This window comes from Mus musculus, chromosome 14 (assembly GCF_000001635.26).
Source record: "Mus musculus strain C57BL/6J chromosome 14, GRCm38.p6 C57BL/6J".
NCBI classification, from domain to species: domain Eukaryota; kingdom Metazoa; phylum Chordata; class Mammalia; order Rodentia; family Muridae; genus Mus; species Mus musculus.
This window is the reverse complement of record NC_000080.6, coordinates 40,884,445-40,902,546: the sequence shown is the minus strand read 5'-3', so window position 1 is coordinate 40,902,546 and position 18,102 is coordinate 40,884,445. Positions and strand designations below refer to the sequence as shown.

At 45.6% G+C, this 18,102-nt stretch overlaps 1 protein-coding gene across 7 annotated transcripts in view; it reads left to right on the top strand.

The window, feature by feature from the left end:
* Positions 1 to 209: 209 nt before the first annotated feature.
* The window catches only part of Sh2d4b (SH2 domain containing 4B), a 90,817-nt gene continuing 72,924 nt past the window's right edge, over positions 210 to 18,102 (top strand). For 2 of the 7 annotated variants that reach the window (XR_383190.3, XM_006519136.2), the window contains exons 1-2: positions 210 to 8,818; positions 9,578 to 9,765. Coding sequence is in view for 4 of the 7 variants with exons in the window: in XM_006519136.2 (XP_006519199.1) it covers positions 8,796 to 8,818; positions 9,578 to 9,765 (211 nt within the window). In the remaining 3 variants the exon portion in view is untranslated. The other 5 variants (NM_177816.4, NM_001368700.1, NM_001368701.1 and 2 more) reach the window with 4 other exon arrangements.

Genomic DNA, 18,102 nt, shown 5'->3' with positions numbered 1-18,102 from the left:
CAGAGGGGTGTTTATCTGAGGATACAGCCCCACCTGCTGAGCTACCCATGATGAGTGGTCACACAGAGTTCTGAGGTAATACAAGTGGTGGGTGGGTGGGGCACTCACCTTCCTGGAGTATGGATCCTGTCAGAAGCCTACGCAACTAAAGAAGTTGCTTTTGAATTCTCAAAACTCTATTGGTGGGGATGGGGGTAGGGTGGGGGTGGGAGTAGGGTGAGGGTGGGGGTAGGAGCCTAGGATGAATAAGAAGCCTAGAGGAGCTCAGAGTAGAGGAAAGAGCTGGAATGTTGGTGTAGTTGTGGTGAACTTGGTCATCATGGTTATATAGTTGAGAGATCCCCCCCCCCCAATTGTTCCCTTTCTGGCAGGGAAATATGTCCTGAGAAGTGCTGGTGTTCCCAGGAGGTGACATGTTCCTCACCTCCAGAGGGCAAGCATGTCCTTCCCACCTTCCATGAATACCCAGGCTCACTGTGAAACCAGAGCATGGATGGCTTCTGTGTGCTTTCCTGGGCACCAAGAAAATCAATCGGGGATGAAAATGGAGGGGAAAAGTGGGGAGTCAGGAGAAGTCAGGTCATATATGCCAGTTGTGATTCTGTTTTCCTGGAAGCAGTGGGAATGTGCAGTCTTCTCCCTTGTGACTCCAGCTCAGCTTCGTTGCTGGGCCTGCATCCTCCTCCTCTGCACCATCCTTGACCAGCCACTCTGGCCTTCTGCCCTTGCAAAGATGCCTGGGTAATAAGTTTATGCATTTTCCCCATAGGCCTAAACAGTCATCACCTTTCAGCACAGTGAATCATTGTGATGCTATCTCCTTTTAAATTTGTGTTTATGGCATAAAATCAGCACAGCTGTGGGCCATATGAAAGTATTGGAGTGGCCTCTCGCAGGGACCTAGCACCCTGCCCCTGGTCCCTGAAGGTGTGAGAGGAAGCATGGACCCCAGTCTAGGGTCATAGACATCAACAGGTGATGGTTTTTGTATTTCATGGACTGAGGGGAGTCTGGGAGGATTTCCTGTGGGAAACGGCACCAGGAAAAGCCCAAGTTCCTGGTTTTATAACCAAGAGGCGATGATCCTCCTTATGCACTCTGTAAAGGACATTTCTTTTTAAGGACTCATAAATATAAATAAGCACATATGAATTTTTTTTTTAAGGATTTTAGTTCATTGGTTGAGGGAGGTGGAAAGGTTAACAACCAATTCAAAGGAGAAATCAAAAGGAAGCAACAGTCAACATGGAGGAAAGCTATGCCAGAATGGATTCTCAATACAAAAGGACCTGCTGAATCAATCCCATTTGGGTATGCTCAATGCACATCTCTCCACAAGAATAAGTCGACGTTAACTCTGCAGCATAGTTATAAAATACCTCAAGGGGACAGCAGTCTAGATTCAGACTCAGCTGTTAGGGTATGCCCTGAAAGGCACAGGTTTTCATTGGTGACAACCAGAAACTTTGTTTATTCCAGATTTCTTCCCAGCCCTATCTGGCCAAATCCAGGAGTGACCTTTACATCAGTGGGACTCTGGAAAGGAAGTGCTTCTCCTATAATGGTCAAGCCACCTGGTCTGAAAGTCACCCCGAGATATACTAATGCTTTACGCTGCCCCTCGGGACGCTTGAGCATCCCTCCCCCGACCCTTCTGCGCTGTTTCTGCAGAAGACTCTGCATCATCCATGGTAGAATCTCTTTTCGAACACAGCTGCATTTTGAGGTTTCTTCAAGCTGTCAACATGTGAGGACTTGAATGTTCAAAGAATCTCAGATGTAGGGGTTCCCAGCCTGGCTGGTGAATCCTCTTCCGTCCCTGCAGCCCAGTTCTTAGAACTAGCAAAGACATGCATTTTAAAGTATGTTTTTATTCTTCGATAATTTTATATAATGTGTTTTGGTCATATCTTCCCCACTCCTCCCAGATCCCCAACTTCTCTTTAATCCACCGAGTCCACTGTGTGCTGCTCATGTTCTCATGAGTGTGGGGTCACTCCAGTGGAGTGTAATCAATCTAGCAGGAGCGGAAACCATCCATGAAAGCTGACCCTGGAGGGAAGAAGCCATTAGCTGTGACTAGTGCTAAGTAAGGGGTGGTGCTTGTGAACTCCTCCCACTATGCATCAGTGTTGATTGGCTTGCTTTTCTGGAGGTCTTGTATAGGCAACCACTGCTGAGTTCACAATGGTCCAGTCATGTCCAAAAGATACCATTTTTCTCTCTGCTCCTTCCTGACCTCTGACTCTCACAGTCTTTTTTCTTTCTTTTCTTTTTTTTTAATTGGACATTTTCTTTATTTACATTTCAAATTTTATCCCCTTTCTGCATTTCCACTCCGAAACCCCCCTATCCCATTTCTCCTCCCCCTGTTCACTAACCCACCCATTCTTGCTTCCCTGTCTTGGTATTCCCTACACTGGGGCATCGAGTCTTCACAGGACCAAGGGGGCCTCTCCTCTCATTTATATCCCACAAGGCCACCTGCTACATATGTGACTGGCTCTCACGGTCTTTCTGTCCCTCTTTCATGATTGTCCCTGAGTTTTGAGGGGGCAGATGGAGGAGGGCACTGACATGACTTTCTTCATTTTATATGAGAGGAAGCAGATTCAGATTACAGAACTTGTGGATGCCATGAAGCCGGGAAGTGTTGTATAAATCATCCCGATTTACAGCCAGGATTTCCTCTCCAAGGACTGTTCTCCCTCCCTATTGGTGGCACTCATAGGACACAATCAGAGATCAAAGGGCATCAGCGGGCATTGGAGGGAGACGTTGGCACTACATAAAGTGAATAAAGGTCAGAAAGTGAGAATCCTGTCCTTGGCAAAGGGGGAAGAAATGCTATAATTTCAACACTGGGAATAAGACAATGATGCTCACAATGTGATCCCCACACTAGTAGCTTCAGCATCACACTACAACTTGTACAAGTACAAATATTACAGCTTGTAAAAAATACAGATTTGATGGTCCACCAGGTTTGTAGAGTCATACTCTGGTGGAGCTCAGGTTTCAGGTGACTGATACAGAAGTTTGGAAGCTGTCATGCATGATTTGAGTGAGAAGATTAACCACTAAACACCTCCAAGACCTGAGTGGATTTGGAAAACGATAGTTTATTTCTTACTGTAGGGTATGCTTGTGAGTGCTCTGCTCTGCCACCTCTCAGACAACCCAGGCTCCTTCTGTTCTGTGCTCCACCTCCTGCGTCTCCTTATTGCTGGTTAGGAACGGAGTGCGGACCAGAGAGGAGCTAGGCTCACTTTTCACCATTCAAGACATTCACCTTCAGGGGCTTCTATATCAAGGATCCCGGGCTTCCTATTCCATAAACTGGTACAGGCATGAAGGATCACCCATGAGCAGACAATGCACTTCCTCCTCTAGAATGATTTTTTTTCTGCTGTTTCTGGCTACCCGCAATGTGGCAAAGGAAAAGGGCTCTCACAGTCTTTTCTTCCTTTCTTTCTTTCTTTCTTTCTTTCTTTCTTTCTTTCTTTCTTTCTTTCTTTCTTTCTTTCTCTCTCTCTCTTTTATTTTTTTAATTAGATATTTTCTTTATTTACATTTCAAATTTTATCCCCTTTCTGCATTTCCACTCCGAAACCCCCCTATCCCATTTCTCCTCCCCCTGTTCACTAACCCACCCATTCTTGCTTCCCTGTCTTGGTATTCCCTACACTGGGGCATCGGAATTCCTGCTTAATCTCCAGTAGAACCTACATCCAGCAAGGAAGTGTTGGATGACTGAATTCAAGGGGCCAGGAGGATTCCCTGGGAGAAACGGCACCAGGAGAGGCCCACGTTCCTGGTTCTTTGTGCCACTTCCTGACCTTCTCTACGGACCCCATGGTAAGATCGTGGGGTCTCCAGATTCCAGCTGTGGTAGACAGCTGGGGTCAGAACACATTGGTTGCCTAGGTCAGATTCTTCCTTAAGGAAAAAGTAGTTTACAGGTTTCCTATGTAGGGAAGAATAGTGGGGGGTAGTAAATTAGGGAGCCAGTGAGGGTCATGATGTTATCTCTGCAACAAGCCAGTCTTTCCTACTGCATAGAGTTTCTTGCTCTGCAAGGAATTTTGAAGGCCATCAGCCACAGATGGTAACTAGCAAACAAAACAACACCCAAAATCAACCAAACAAAACCCAGTCAACTTTTCCTAATGTTCGTGGATGGACCTGAATCAGAGTCACATGCCCATTTAGCACACAAGACTTTCTTTTAACAAGGACAATGTGGGGTTTGCTCAGGGGAGAGAGCTGGTGGGTTCAGCCCACGTCTGATTATTCTGATTTAACATATCAAGGAGCCAGGCCCTTCAGAGTGCATCAGAAGATCCAAATTCACAAGGTCACTGTGTGTGCCCGACTTCCTCATACTCACCATCTCCATCCAGTTAATGAGTGACTTGACTGCTTACCTGTATACAGTGGAGGAAACTAAGTTACGAAAGAGGACTGCCTAGGAGGCCTTGGGCTATGCAAGTCTGGTTGGCTTTCAGCCTTGAACTCTCTCTATATATCTATATATATGTGCATAGCACATGCATACTACAAAATTTGTGTGTGAACTTTGGGGGTTGGCTCTCTCCTTCCACCATATGGGAATTGAACTCAGGTTGTCAGGGCTGGGGACAAAGCTTTTATACACTGAGCCATCATCTTCACTACTCCCAACATACTCCTTGTTTTCAAGATAGTGTTCCACTGGCCTGGACCTTATCAAATAAGCTAGTCTGGCTGGTCACCCTCAAGGGTCTGCTTGTCTCTGTCTTCCCAGAATTGGAATTACAGGTGTACATGCCACCACATCTCCATTTTTTTTTTTTTTTTGAAATACTATGGATTCTGGAGTGAAAAACTCAGGTCCTCATGTTTACAAAGCAAACACTTTACTGACTGTTGCGTCTCTCCAGGCCAATAATGGGTCATGCTTGTGTTGGAATTGCTGCTCAATAACTGACAGACCATACCAGGCCAATGTAGTTTCATGTGGCAGAGGTTGATTGTGGGGGCAGAGGCAAAGAGGGAGTGACAGAGACAAAGGGAAAAAGAGAAGAAAGAGGAGCGAAGGTCAGGAAGGCTCTGCCTTTTATTTAGCCTGTGACAGAAGTGCTCACAGATAAAGGTGGGAAGTGGACTCTGGAAATGCATGCAATTGCCGTGGCAATAGAGGCACAGGTCCCGATCGCCAGTGGGTGACGTCACTGGGTTTGGAGCCAATCTGCAAAGCGGGTTCAATGCTGATGATGAATGTGGTACATACCTAGGCACCCTTAAATGTAGCTAGATATCCTATCGTCGAAGATGTCCACTTTGCTTATCCACCCCTACAGGTTAAAGTTGTTCCCAGGGTTTTGTGTTTTATGCATGGTTCCTATGTAGGAAGGATCTTCTTTTCTCGGAGGATATTCTAAGTATTGATTGCACATATACAGGTGTAGGAACATTGAAGATTTTCCTGCCTCCCCCCAGTGGAGACAAGGTCTTTTATATAACCTAGACTGGACTAAGCTTTTGGTCCTCCACTTCGGCCTCCCGAGTGCTGGGATTATAGTCATGCGCCCTGTTGCCTGGTCAGGTTTCTTATGTTTGTTACTGTTACTATGCTTAGTAGCGGTGGGATAGAAATTGCTGTTGTCTTTCACAGAGCTCTGGGTCTGTACAAGTAAGATCTTGAAAGCAGCTTCCTCAGTGCCATTGTTCCAGGGCCGGTGGGAAGTAAGTAAGCAGGACTGTCCTGCCACTGGCCTTTCAGTGGTTGTTCACATGGGCTTGCCTGTGGCCAGGATGGTGGAGTCCTCTAGCCCTCACTGCCTTGTTGGGGACATATGTTCAGGGATGACTGAGAAGCCAAGGCAAGTAGTTTCTGGCAGGGCCATTCATCCGTCTTCCCTTGACTACAGGGTCCAAGTAACCAGCAACTGAACGCCACAGCATTTGCTCAAACTCTGCTCAATTCAACCTGGGAAGTTCTTTCCTCATCTCCCCGCCTCCTTGTTTTGAGTCAGGGTCTCATGTAGTCCAGGCCATTCTCAAACCTGACAAAAGCTAACTCTGACTCTGAACTCTTGGTTTTCCCACCATCGCTGCTCACGTTCTGAGATTAAAAGTGCGCAACACACCATTCCTACTTTACATGATACTGAGTATCAAGCCCAGGATTTTGTGTGTGTTTAAAAAATGACAACAGAAGTGCCTCCCCAGCCTTTCCTTCTTTTCTATGGATGTTTATCCAGGACTACTCAGCAGTGTTCCTTCTACACCGTGAAGCAGACGAAAACACCTGCTGGTGGTTGCTTATTATCTAGCAGGGAGACAGACAAAAATACAGCAACAAATCAATAAGTAAAGTAGTGGTTTACAAAGTTCAATGCTAAGGAAAAACACAGAGCAGAGGAAGCGAGTGGGGAGAGCCGTGAGTGCAGGGTAATGAACAAACTGAGCTGGTCTGAGAACGTAGATCCATACAAGAGCCCATACACGTAAAGACCTGGGTTTGAGTTCCAGCATGGCGAAAGAACAGGATTCATATGAACCAAGACTCGGATTCGCTAAGGAGCCAAGTGGGTCCCAGGCAGACTGATAAGCCAATATTGAGGTGCTAGGGATGTGGTGTTTGATGTGTGCACTGAGTAGTCAGGTAGTGATCGGCCCAGGGTGAGGCCAGCAGGCTGCAGTCAGTGAGACTGGTGGGAGGGGCCATCCGTGCAGATCACTGGGGATTTTGAGAACCCTGTGAGGACCCGGGTTTAGACTTTAGTAACTGGGGTTTGCTCAGGAAAATAGCATGCATTGACTTGTTTTAAAAGCAGAGTTGGAGATGTGCTTAAGCCCCGACACAAGTCTCATAAAACTGAGTGTGGTGGCACATGCCAGTAAATTCAATCCTTGGAAAGGGTCAGATGTTCAGGGACCCCAGCTACACAGCTAGTTCTAGGCCAGTATGAGGTACGTACATCTAAGGGGGTATGGAGGGGCATATCCCTGCAACCTCCTTCCAGTGCCTTCTCTTTAACACTTCCTCTCAGAAACTCTCAAAGCTTTTCTCCTGCTCAGGAACCCAGGTGCCCTCCTGACTTCCCCAGGGTAGGGAAGCCTGGCTTTGCCTTCAGGGATCTTTCTAGTAGTGTTCCTCATGTAGGCTGAATTCCAGGTGTGGTGTTTGTAGAGCACATTTTAGGAATTTGAAATACATTTGACTTTAATCATATGTGTTATATAAGACCATCTAACTTACTGTATAGCAGTCAATCCCCTATTTTCTAAGAAGAAACCAATTATGTGTGTAATTTTCTGTATGCTTCTCTTTGTTTACACAGAAATAATCAAACATAATTTCTCTCATCATTTCTGCCCTCTCCCAAGTCTACTTCCCAGGGGTCCAAACACATTTTTAAAACAAATCACACTATGGACATATCCCTCGTTTTTTGCCTTTCCACTCTTACTGCCCTGGGTGTTTTCCCCTCCTCCAAACAACTGATGTCATCATCGTTCTTCGTGACAAGAATAATGTTTCCCAGCTTAGGGACATCCAGGTGGTTTCCAGAAACTTGCACAACAGACTTGTCCGGCAAGAAACGGCGTCAGTTTGCAACAGGGACCACTTCGGCCAATGAAAAATAAAACCAAAATATAACCTGTCTGAAGATGCTGCTGCGTTCCAGTCCGGCTGCACCTGGCGTGCAGTGCTAGGGTTGTGGTCCAGTTCGGTCGGCAGGGGGCGCGCCAAGCCAGACGCAGCTTCCAGGAACACGTGGATAAGAGCACTCAAGGAGCCCAGAGTGGCGGAACCGCCCCCTTAGTGTTCCAGAAATCTGACACAGCCCGTGGCTGGGTCAGGTTCACGTATTTGGTATCAATTGGCCTCCTGCCCCACTGACCTGGGATTGCTAGGGAGCGCTCCTCCCCCGCAAACAGAGCCTCAGTAGCACTAATGGAGTAATTTCTCCTATTCGTTTACAAATCCCAGGACGCCACTGCTTTCAAAGGCCTGGAACCATTCCTCTGCTTTTAATAGTGTTTTCTCTGCCTTCTATCCTGTTCTTTTAAGAATCTGGGGACACAGAGGCTAGATGTCCTTCCTGCCTTTGGTTCACCAGTGTCCCAATTTGCTTCCCTATTGCCTGGGATAAAACGCCGACCAAAACCGGCTTGAGAGAGGAAAAGGGACTGGCCTGAGAGGAGGGTGTCTGGCTGCCACATTCGTTTTTGACCCTGTGGGCTTAACTGGAGAGACTCCGCTTGGTTCTGCTTACTTTTGTGTCAGTCTTGCAGAGAGAGACAGATTCAGACTCCGGGTCTCTACCATTTCTCTTGGTTTCCGGATCCCTCTTCCATCCCTAGGGAAGTGGAGAAACTGATACCACCAATCCAACCTGCTCACAGTGCCAGATCTTGCCTGTTTTCTCCGGATAGGGTTGCAGCTTTAAACTACGAAGAGGATGTCAAATTTGAAATCTGGGTGGAGCGCTGCTGCGGCAGCCTACTGGCTGCATAGCCCGAGGCATGCACTACCTTCCTGGGCTTTCCTGTCTGGATAAAAGGACACCTATGAACAGCTCTGCAAGCAAGCTTATTAGAAAGGGAGCCTCGGGTCTCAGCAAGAGCAGCTCCTACCCACCTCAAAGCAGAAGCCTGGACATTTGTATTAAAGCAGACTAGCAAGGACTTGGACAACAAAGATATCAACAACAACCTCCCAAATGGCCCACTGGGGAGGCCTGTCTTTAAGCACATGCAGAGTTTAAAAGTCTGCTCTAGGGAAAGGAAATGATGTCATCTTTATGGTCATGAGCACTGTGGTAAGGTAATAACCCCTACATTTCTTCTACTGATTCCATTTTGTTCGCCAGTTTGAATCCAAAACAGATAGGAGGGAAGGCATTTCCTCCCCAAGGCACTTTAAGAAGTAATAACATTATCTTCCAGGTGCCCTGAAATGAGGAAGGTTGCTCATGGTGAAGCAGATACAGTTGTGGCACCTGGGGTCCCAGAAGCTTTTGAAAGTTGCATAGGCCTCTGACATTGGCTCAAAAGACATGGAATTAGTAGGCAAACAACTTCTTCCCCACCCCCTCTTATCTGCAGGGGAGGGATCAGTTCTCAGCTGGCCGGGCCAGTGTCACTGATACAGCTGGTGTCATTGTTACCTTCCACTAACAGATCACTCGACACCTCCCGACCCAGGTGGATTTGGGTCTGAGCAGATGTTTGGAGCCTTATTGTTGTAGAAACCCCAGGTGAAGCCACAACACTGCTGAAATGTGGTAATTTAATGATAAGTGATCTTAATAGGAAGCCAGGACTAGACAGCTCTCTGCCTCTGCTACCTCTCAGAGCCCCTTGGTTCTTGCTGCTTGGGTGAATAATGCTGTCCTGGCCGATATGAATCCATCATTGGCTGGGAGCTGAGACAGGACAAAGATGCTGTCCAAGGAGAGGTCATCTGGAGTGACTCCAAAGTGAGGAGCTAGGGCAGAATTGGCTCAAGGCGCTGGCCTGGCCCAGGGATCTTGTGTAGCCTTGGAGTTCTGACTGGCTGCACTCCGGTGTGCGTCCCCCACAGCATCATGCTGCAGCAGATCCTGCAGGACATGTACATCGACCCGGAGCTGTTGGCCGAGCTCAGCGATGTGCAGAAGCACATCCTCTTCTATAAGATGCGAGAGGAGCAGCTGCGGCGATGGAGGGAACGGGAGGCGTGGGATGCCCTGGCTCAGGCAGAGGGCCTGAGGCCCGCAAAGGTCAAGAGAGGTATGTGGCTTGGGGGTGGGGGTGGGGGGCGGGTCACCAAATCTTAACTAATAATGAGAAAGTTAACGAGTCAAGGCTGGGTTCTCCTTTCGTATGGGCACTAGTGTGATAAAGACTGGGGATTTGGAAGCCTTGTGCTGGGGCCTTTAGTCCCACTAGCTTGGGTTTCCAACCAGGATTATAGAAGAATGTGGCAGGGACTATGCAGGACTCAGATGGGCTGGGGAAGTGTAGACTTCCTCACTTCAAAGAAGGCGCTGTGGAATCTGATGCTTGACAATTGCATGGTGCATAACAGAGACCATTGTCTTCTTTCTTTTTCTGATTCTGGGAATTGAGTCTGAGGCTTTGTGTACTCTACTAGTAAGGTATATGCCCAGACCAAGGGCATATTCTCTACCCTTGAAAGACCCACAAAGTGAGGACTCTCCCACGTTCTGACTCAGGAGAGGCGACACCCCAAAATCCCCCACAAGAAACGGTCTTGTTGCAAACTGCAAGAGGATTTTTATTCAAGAGCGCTCTCCGGCCCACAGTCATACACCACGCAGGGGTAGAGGACCACGGCGGCCCGAGTAGCTGGGTAAGGGGGTATTTAAAGGAAGAAACCACAACTCAAGGAAGTGGGGAGGGCGTTGTTGGAAGATACCAAAGATACCAGTTAAGAGTCACAAGGAATACCTGGTAATTGTTAACTCTCAAGACAGCTTCTAAGAGCCCCTAACTATAGCACATTTGCATTGCAGGTTCTGGTAATGGTCAGGGTGACTTTCTTTGAATGAGCACTCTTTGAACCCAGGAAGTGGGTGGGTGGAGGAATGTCGCTATCTGTTTTATGATTAGCATACCTTTACAAAGGCCACATTCCCAAGCCTGGGCCTAAAGGCCTAGAATTCTGTTTTTACTTTGTTATACTTTCACCCTCAATAGCAGTTCTAGTCAGAATACATTGAAGATAACTAGGTCCTTCCTCCCTGGCATATAGACTCTGATTCTCAGCTTAGGTCTCTACTCTATATCACAGCCCACAGTGTACTCCACAGCCCACGTCTTCATGTGAGAGGATGCTGTGGGTTGTGTTTATAGTCCCACTGCGCATCTGCCAGAAGGATGCCAGAAAATTTCCTCGCATAATGAGTCATCATCTCCAAATGGCAATAGCAACTTCCGGCAAGAAGCAAAGACCCAACCTGTCTTTCAGGTACTTTATATTCAAAGTCATTTGTCAGTTAAAGCCATGTACTGGGGCTAACAGACCTACTTGGGACCTCTAGCCAGCATCAGGTGTGCTAAGGCACCTTGCACATTCTAGATTCTGCTACGGAGACTAGCTTTTGTGTATGTTGTACACACTTTATGGTCCCTTTGAAAACATTACAATAAAGTAAATGCAGAGTCACCAATAATGTGCTGGTGTTGCATACATTAAGTACAGAGATCAATGAAGCATTTTCTCTTGGTGTCATTTAATCAAGAGTGAGCCCAGATTTGAATCTTCTATATCTCTGCATCTTTCATTGCCCTCTGTCTGTTGTATGGGTCTGATTATGTGCCTGCCTGAAGGCTGTCTTGTGAATCTGTTTGTCCCTGTCTCTCTGTAGGTGTGTCTGTCCCTAACAAAGAGTTTGTCCTCTCTTTTATTGAAAAATGCAGAAAGCATCACATGGGGAAAGGAATAATGGGTTCTTCATGGAAATCTTTAACAAAGTGTTACAAGAGCTTAAGTCACCGACCCTAACTGACCCAGATAACAAAGAGTATTACAAACATTGCTATTTACCAATCAACATTTATATGTGGCATTCAACATTTTTGGTGGATATTCGTTTTATAAAATTGGTTTGAACCTATATTTGCTCTTTCAGAAACTGATGATTATAACACAGGTCCCAAAACATGCATTGCTCTTGAGTGAGGTGCATGGGAGCTGCCTTGTATGACACTTGCCTCCTGGTTCTTGAGTCACCAGTATTCCCTATACTGCTACTTCAGTCAACCGAAAGCCCTATGATCCATCTACTCAAAGATTCAAAGGCTAAAACTTGGTGCAGATCACTAATGCCAGGTAGATTAAGATTACAGCTATGCATTAGCGTAGGTTGTAAAAGTTGAATACATTTGAAATTCTAAGCAATTAAGGCTGGTTGTTGTATTGTCCTCTTAAAGGCAGATTAAACGAACAGACTGAGTACACAGTAGGATAGTGATCTTAAAAGTCTTAAGTGACCTCAAGGTATGTTACTAAGTCTGTCTGTAAAGTCCAGCAAAAGTTCTAGTCTCTTAGAATGTAAGGGCTATTTTTTTTTTTAGCTCAACTCTATACTTTGTAGCACGAATCCACTTGCTTTCTTTTTTGCCCCTGGACCCTCCCTCACTTGTCTCCATCTATTCATCAAGCAAAGTGTAGCTTTGATTTATTCAAAGGGTTCAACCCAGGCCATGTGCAGTGCAGGCCTGTTGGTGGCCTGGCTTCCGCCTTCCAATCTAACTTCCATGTTGGTCTGCCTCAATACATTCTTCAGGCATGATGGTACCGCCTCATCATGTCCACTCTCACCCTGGTCTTTTGCATGTTTTTCTTACTGTTGGTGATGTTCTTTTGTTTTATCTGTTGTCCCTGCCCCTGGAATCTTGGGAGATGCCATTGATGTACCTTTCTGGCACATAGGACCAACCCCAGTTGCATCATTTGCTACCCCACCATTGTTATTCACCATTCCCTTGTGTGACTCTCCCAGTAGATTCCAAACTGCTGGCACTCAAGCTACACTTCACTGTGTTTTCCTTCCTTGAGACTGAGCATAGAGCTGGGACAATGTTAAATACTTGTTCTGAGCAAGAAATAGCAAGAACACTCGCCCTGAGCATGTGACCCCTCTCCCGCCAACATACACAACCAGAGGTTGTGACAGAGCTCTGACATGACTTTAGCTGGCTGGCTCAAAGTCTGGGCTCGATGTTCTGGCAACCAAATCACAAGCTGTGGCAGTCCACACGCCAAGGCTTTCCATCCCCACTCAGCCTGAGTCCTGAGGCCTCACATCTGTCTGGGAAGTCCTTTGGGAAGAAGACAGATGCCTCAAAATTTAACTGCAAAAATATTTATGTGGAGATTCATCACACACTGACATCTACATTTTCATATATAAATTATACATTAAACTCATTTGGGGTTTTGGTGCAGAAGATTATTTTCTGAGTAATTACATTTGTGATTTATAAAAAATAGAAAAGAGAGGGGACTGGCTGAGGAATGTATGTATCCTAGGCCAAAATCCCATCCAGATTTTAGCTCCATGCTTCAGTGCTACCCCTGGGAACTCCTTGGGCTTGACTCTGGAGAGTTCTAGGGGAGGACCTGGCTCTGTCCCAGGAACCAGAAAGCTTTTTGTTGGAGCGGTGAGAGTCCAGAGTGCCTGATTCCTGTTCAAGAATCCCAGTGAAGGGTCTTGAAGGCCCTACAACCTGTGAGAGCTTTGTTGAAGCACATACCTGAAGGCTCCCCATGTCTGGAAGGCAAGAACCTATGATCCTACTGCAAGTAGGAGTGCCGAGCCTCACAGAACAGATAAAGTACAGCCAAGGCCACCCAGCTGCTGAGTGATGGAGTCAAATACACATCCCATGGCTTTGACCTATAGTCTCAAAACAGATTTTCCTTTATAATTCCTACGGGTCTTAGAACTCCAATTAAATGGAAAAATCTGTCACTTGTTCTCTTGTGTAGCCATTCACCCATTCAATCATTTATCCCAATTGATGGCTTGCATAGAGTTTAGCCTTTGGAAGTTTGAACAGAAAGATCATACTGTACATAGTTGACACAAGTACCAGGAGCCAGGTATCATGCAAGGAATCTATGTGGTGGCTCAAATTGGAAACATCCATCCTTTGGGTCTTTCCCTTCTCAGCATATGCACATACCTTCCCAGTCTTCATTCTCCTAATTTGTTCTGCATGGCATATCTCCTGTGTTCCTGTTGAGGTGTATTCTGGCCTCTTGGGATCTCTCTGTACAACATTGCTCAGGTATGCTCAACCTAAAATGGTATCACATTCCTTCTGGCCATTGTTCTCATTGAGCTTCTTCCTTTACTGGGAAAATTTCCCAGTCTCTATTAGACCTGAATTCACCATCTGTGAGCTCAGGCCACACTCTAATGGCAGGCTGGGGCAAAGTGTGCCTTGGTCTTTCTCTAGTTATATTTGATGAGGCTGTGAATAAACCCAGGGATCATAGATCATTCTAGTTCACAAAACTCTATGACTTTCCCAACTCTCAGATACACAGTTGGAACCATAGAAATGAGCTGAAATGATAGCTTAGAACTCTATTGTAAGGGAAAGCAGAGGACATTGGGCACACACATTGTTTTTCTCACTATGAGATACTCCTTTGTAGCCATCTCTTGATCCAGATGCAGCAGAAGGAAACCCCACAGATTGAAAGTCTACTCATCCACTGTCATGTTAACTGTTTATGTTCAGTGACTCAGTAGAGTCAGTTGTTGTGGTTGATCATTTGTTGTTCAATGGGAAGTCATGCTATAGAGAAAGAGTTACTTTGTGTGGAACCCTTAAATACAAGATCCAGATAGTCTGACTCTGTTGTGTGTAGTTTTAAGTTTTAATCACCTTTAGCTCTGGGTCCAGCCTCACTACTGGCCCATTCCCACTTCCCTTTTGTTCTACTTGCCTTTGCTCTGGGAGGTGACCATGCTACCAGGTTCTACCTGAGACCCTTGAATCTGAGGATAAAACACACACACACACACACACACACACACACAGAGTTTGTTCCTTTACAACTTGCCTTCTAGGCACATTTGCTGGGTGTTACTATCTCCTGCCTGGAAAAGCGCGCCCTTACCAATTTATTATCTCTGTCTCTCCACTTGCCCTAAACTTCAGGGGCTAATCACACCTATCCCTGCCTGTAGTGGAGGCCATAGACCCCCGGTTTCCCCAAGATCTCACATGGTTGCTGGGTTCCTCCTCTTCCAAAGTATGGCAGAAAAAAAATTCCTTCCTCCTTCCCTGAATCTGCCTTTTTCTCCTGGGACCCAGAAGTCCCGCCTGTACCTTCTAACCACCAACTGGCCCCCAGCCTTCTTTACTGACAAATCAAGAACCAATTGGGGAACGGGATGTTAGCATCAGAACCCCATTACCTGAATCCCATTACATGGAGTGTCAGCTGAGAGCTTTTGATATGGGGATCGTGAAGGGGTCCTCAGCAAGTGAATGTTGGAAGCTCAAAAGCAAAGGGTACTGGGAAGCCAGCAAAACAATAGCAGCTGTATTCCTTGAGAAGAGCTCACCCTGATGGAAGACCTGCCAGGCCTGTGCTGATCCTGTTTAGTCTTACCTTCTTACCCAGAAGCCGCCCTGTATGCATTTTATGAATTAAGTCATGATGCACTGTTGATTGTAAGACACACCCTGATTGCAGAGATGTTAAGATGCATGCCTTTGAATTGATAAAGTGAGAATTGAGCTCTATTTTAATTTGGCAGATGAATCTCAGGCAGACTTAGCAGTCTGCACTGGGGAAGTAATGGGGAACTGGGATCTGAGAACTGGCCTACCTGCTACGATTCAAGCTTCTATTCTTTCTGCTTCAGCACCAGCATTTTACTATAGTTTTTTTTCCGTGTACACAAAAGACTTTTATTTATCTGTTTATTTTTTGAGATGTTATCATTTTTATTTTATGTGTATGAGTGTTTGCCTGAATGTTGATGTCTCTGTAGTACCATGCTGGTGTAGTACCCTCGGAGGCCAGAAGAGGCATCAGATCCTCTGGGATTAGAGTCACAGAGGGTCATGAACTGCCTTGCAGGAATTGAACTTAAATCCAGTCAGTGATTTTAATTACTAATTTACCTCTTCAGCTCCTGAAAAGACACATTAAAGATAAGTAAAAGCCAGCATACAAAATAGTAAAAACATTAAGCCAATAAAAGAAAAATGTAAAATAAAGAAAAACATCATTAAATGAGAAACTATCTCCTTGATAGTTTTGAAAAAGACAAAGGCCATCAAGATGGTTCAGTGGGTAGAAGTTTTTGTGCAAGCCTGATAACTTGAATTTAACCCCTAGAGGCCACATTAAAAAGTCATGTGTTGTGGCTTTGCATTTTGTAGTCTGTTACTCCCACCTCAAGGTGGGAAGCTGAGATAGGAGACTAGTCCAGCTGCCCTGGAGTATGCTATGCAACATGGCTGAAACAAGTGAGACCATGCATCAAGACACAATAGGAAAAGAGAATCAACTCTCAGAAGTGGTCCTCTCTCCTCCGTTGTTCATGCTCTGGCACACGCACGACTGCTGTCACACAGAGAGATCATACACACATGCAAGCATCAGCACAATAATAAAAATCCTTAAAAGAACAAAACAGAAGATACATGGTGGGGGGGTGATTTATAACACATAGAACAGACGAGGTATTAATATTCGGGAAATATAAGCTAGTTTCCCAAATCAATTAGGGAAAGACAATTAAGAGAAAAAGTAAGAAAATATCCAAATGAGCAGTATATAAAGGACTACTTCAAATCACAATGAAGATGTAAAAAGGTGCACAATCTCCCTGATTGTGGTGGCTGATCTTAATGTCAACTTGACAGGGTTTATATTCATTTAAGAGACAAAACTATCCCCACCCCAACTCCTCCCCCCCCCCCCCCAGGAAAGGAAAAAAAATAGCAGCCTAAATAGGAAGTCATGGAAGAGAACTTTTAAAAAGTGTGATAAGGGTGTTGACGTTAGCTCTCCACAGTTGTTGGCTTCTGACAGGGGTTCAGGGGAACAACTCAGTTCTATTTAAGAGGGAGGCCACTGAAAGTTTGACCATGCTACAGTGAGTATGTAGATAACACAAGTTGGACTTTTTTTTTTTAATATTTGGGGGAGCTCACAGGGTAGAAGGTGGATATGAAAGGACTAGGAAATAAGTGAGATATGTGTATGATATGAAATTCCTCAAGTAATACAAATATTATATTAAGAGAGAGGAGAGGCAGGTGGGGGCAGAGCACTTGCTCTGGGTCTCACAGGTTTTTGTTTTTGTTTTTGTTTCCTTTTCTTTTCTTTTTGAGGTAGGAAAACACAACCTGAATCTGGGTAGCACCAGTCCATGGGATAGAATCCAAGACTGAAGGAAAAAGGAAGAAGGCATCTGGAGAGGTGGCTCAGAGCTTAAGTGTAAGCTGTTCTTGTAGAGCACTTGAGTTGGGTTCCCTGCATGGGGGCGGCTGCCTTTTCTGGCTGGCACAGAGCCCCAGTGCTTGCCTTTGGACTGGGCTGCCCAGATTTACTTTCTCTTTCTTTGTGTCAAAGACTCTGGTGCGAGTCACCTCCAGCTTCCCTCTCCAACCCTGAGGTTGGCAGGGATAGTTCCTGGGCAAGGCAACCAGCTGGTTACATCGCCTTGTAATCTGATCCCAGGTCTCAGCTCCAGCTCTGATGCAGTGGCAGCTTGCAGATGACTGCCTGGCTTCTGTGTCTCTCAGGGTAGTGAACGCTGTTGCTTTCCAGTTATTTCCTCATGTAAGAATCTGCAATGCTTCTTGGGGTGCTTCCATATGGAAATAGGTCTTTACTTTAGACTTTGAGGTCTAAATTCTTTGGGCTTGTTTTCGTATCAGTCATTCCCATGTCACTTCAAAATTACCTTAAGTATCAGGGATCATTTATCTCTATCCTTTTTCATCGGTATGCTTATTTTCTGGTTGCCAAAGTTGAGGGCTGATGTTTAGAATTTGTGAGATACTGAAGGCTTAGCACATCTAGTCTCTTAATATATGCAACCCTCTCCTATGTCAAAGTAAATGATTAGTGCCTCCGACATTGTCCTAAGTAGGAATACTGTGCTAATAAGGAACAGGACAAAGATTAGGGTCCCCAGCTTCTCACTGCCATATTGTTTCTGTTGTTTTAGTCCTTAAGAAATTCCAGATAAGGGGTTAGAGTTGTAGGTGCTGGAATGCTGTGAATTTCTCAGTGATAACTGTAGCAAATCCTAAGACATTCCCCTTCAACAGGCCACATAATCTGTGAGTTAGAAGGGCAGGGGCTGGGTTGGAGGTCTATATTGTCATCACAGCTTAGAGAGAGCCCTGGATAACCAACTGTGAAGTCTGTATGGAATACAACGTAAAATAAGCTATACTACTGACCTGATGTTTACATTGTCCTAGGACTTTGTATTATTTATGTCAGAGTGACATTCAGTAACTGGTTTGAATTTTGGCTCTGCACACTCACTAACTGTGACTGTTTACACATACTAATTTGGCCTAGGCAAGATACTCGAGTGTCTGTGACAACCG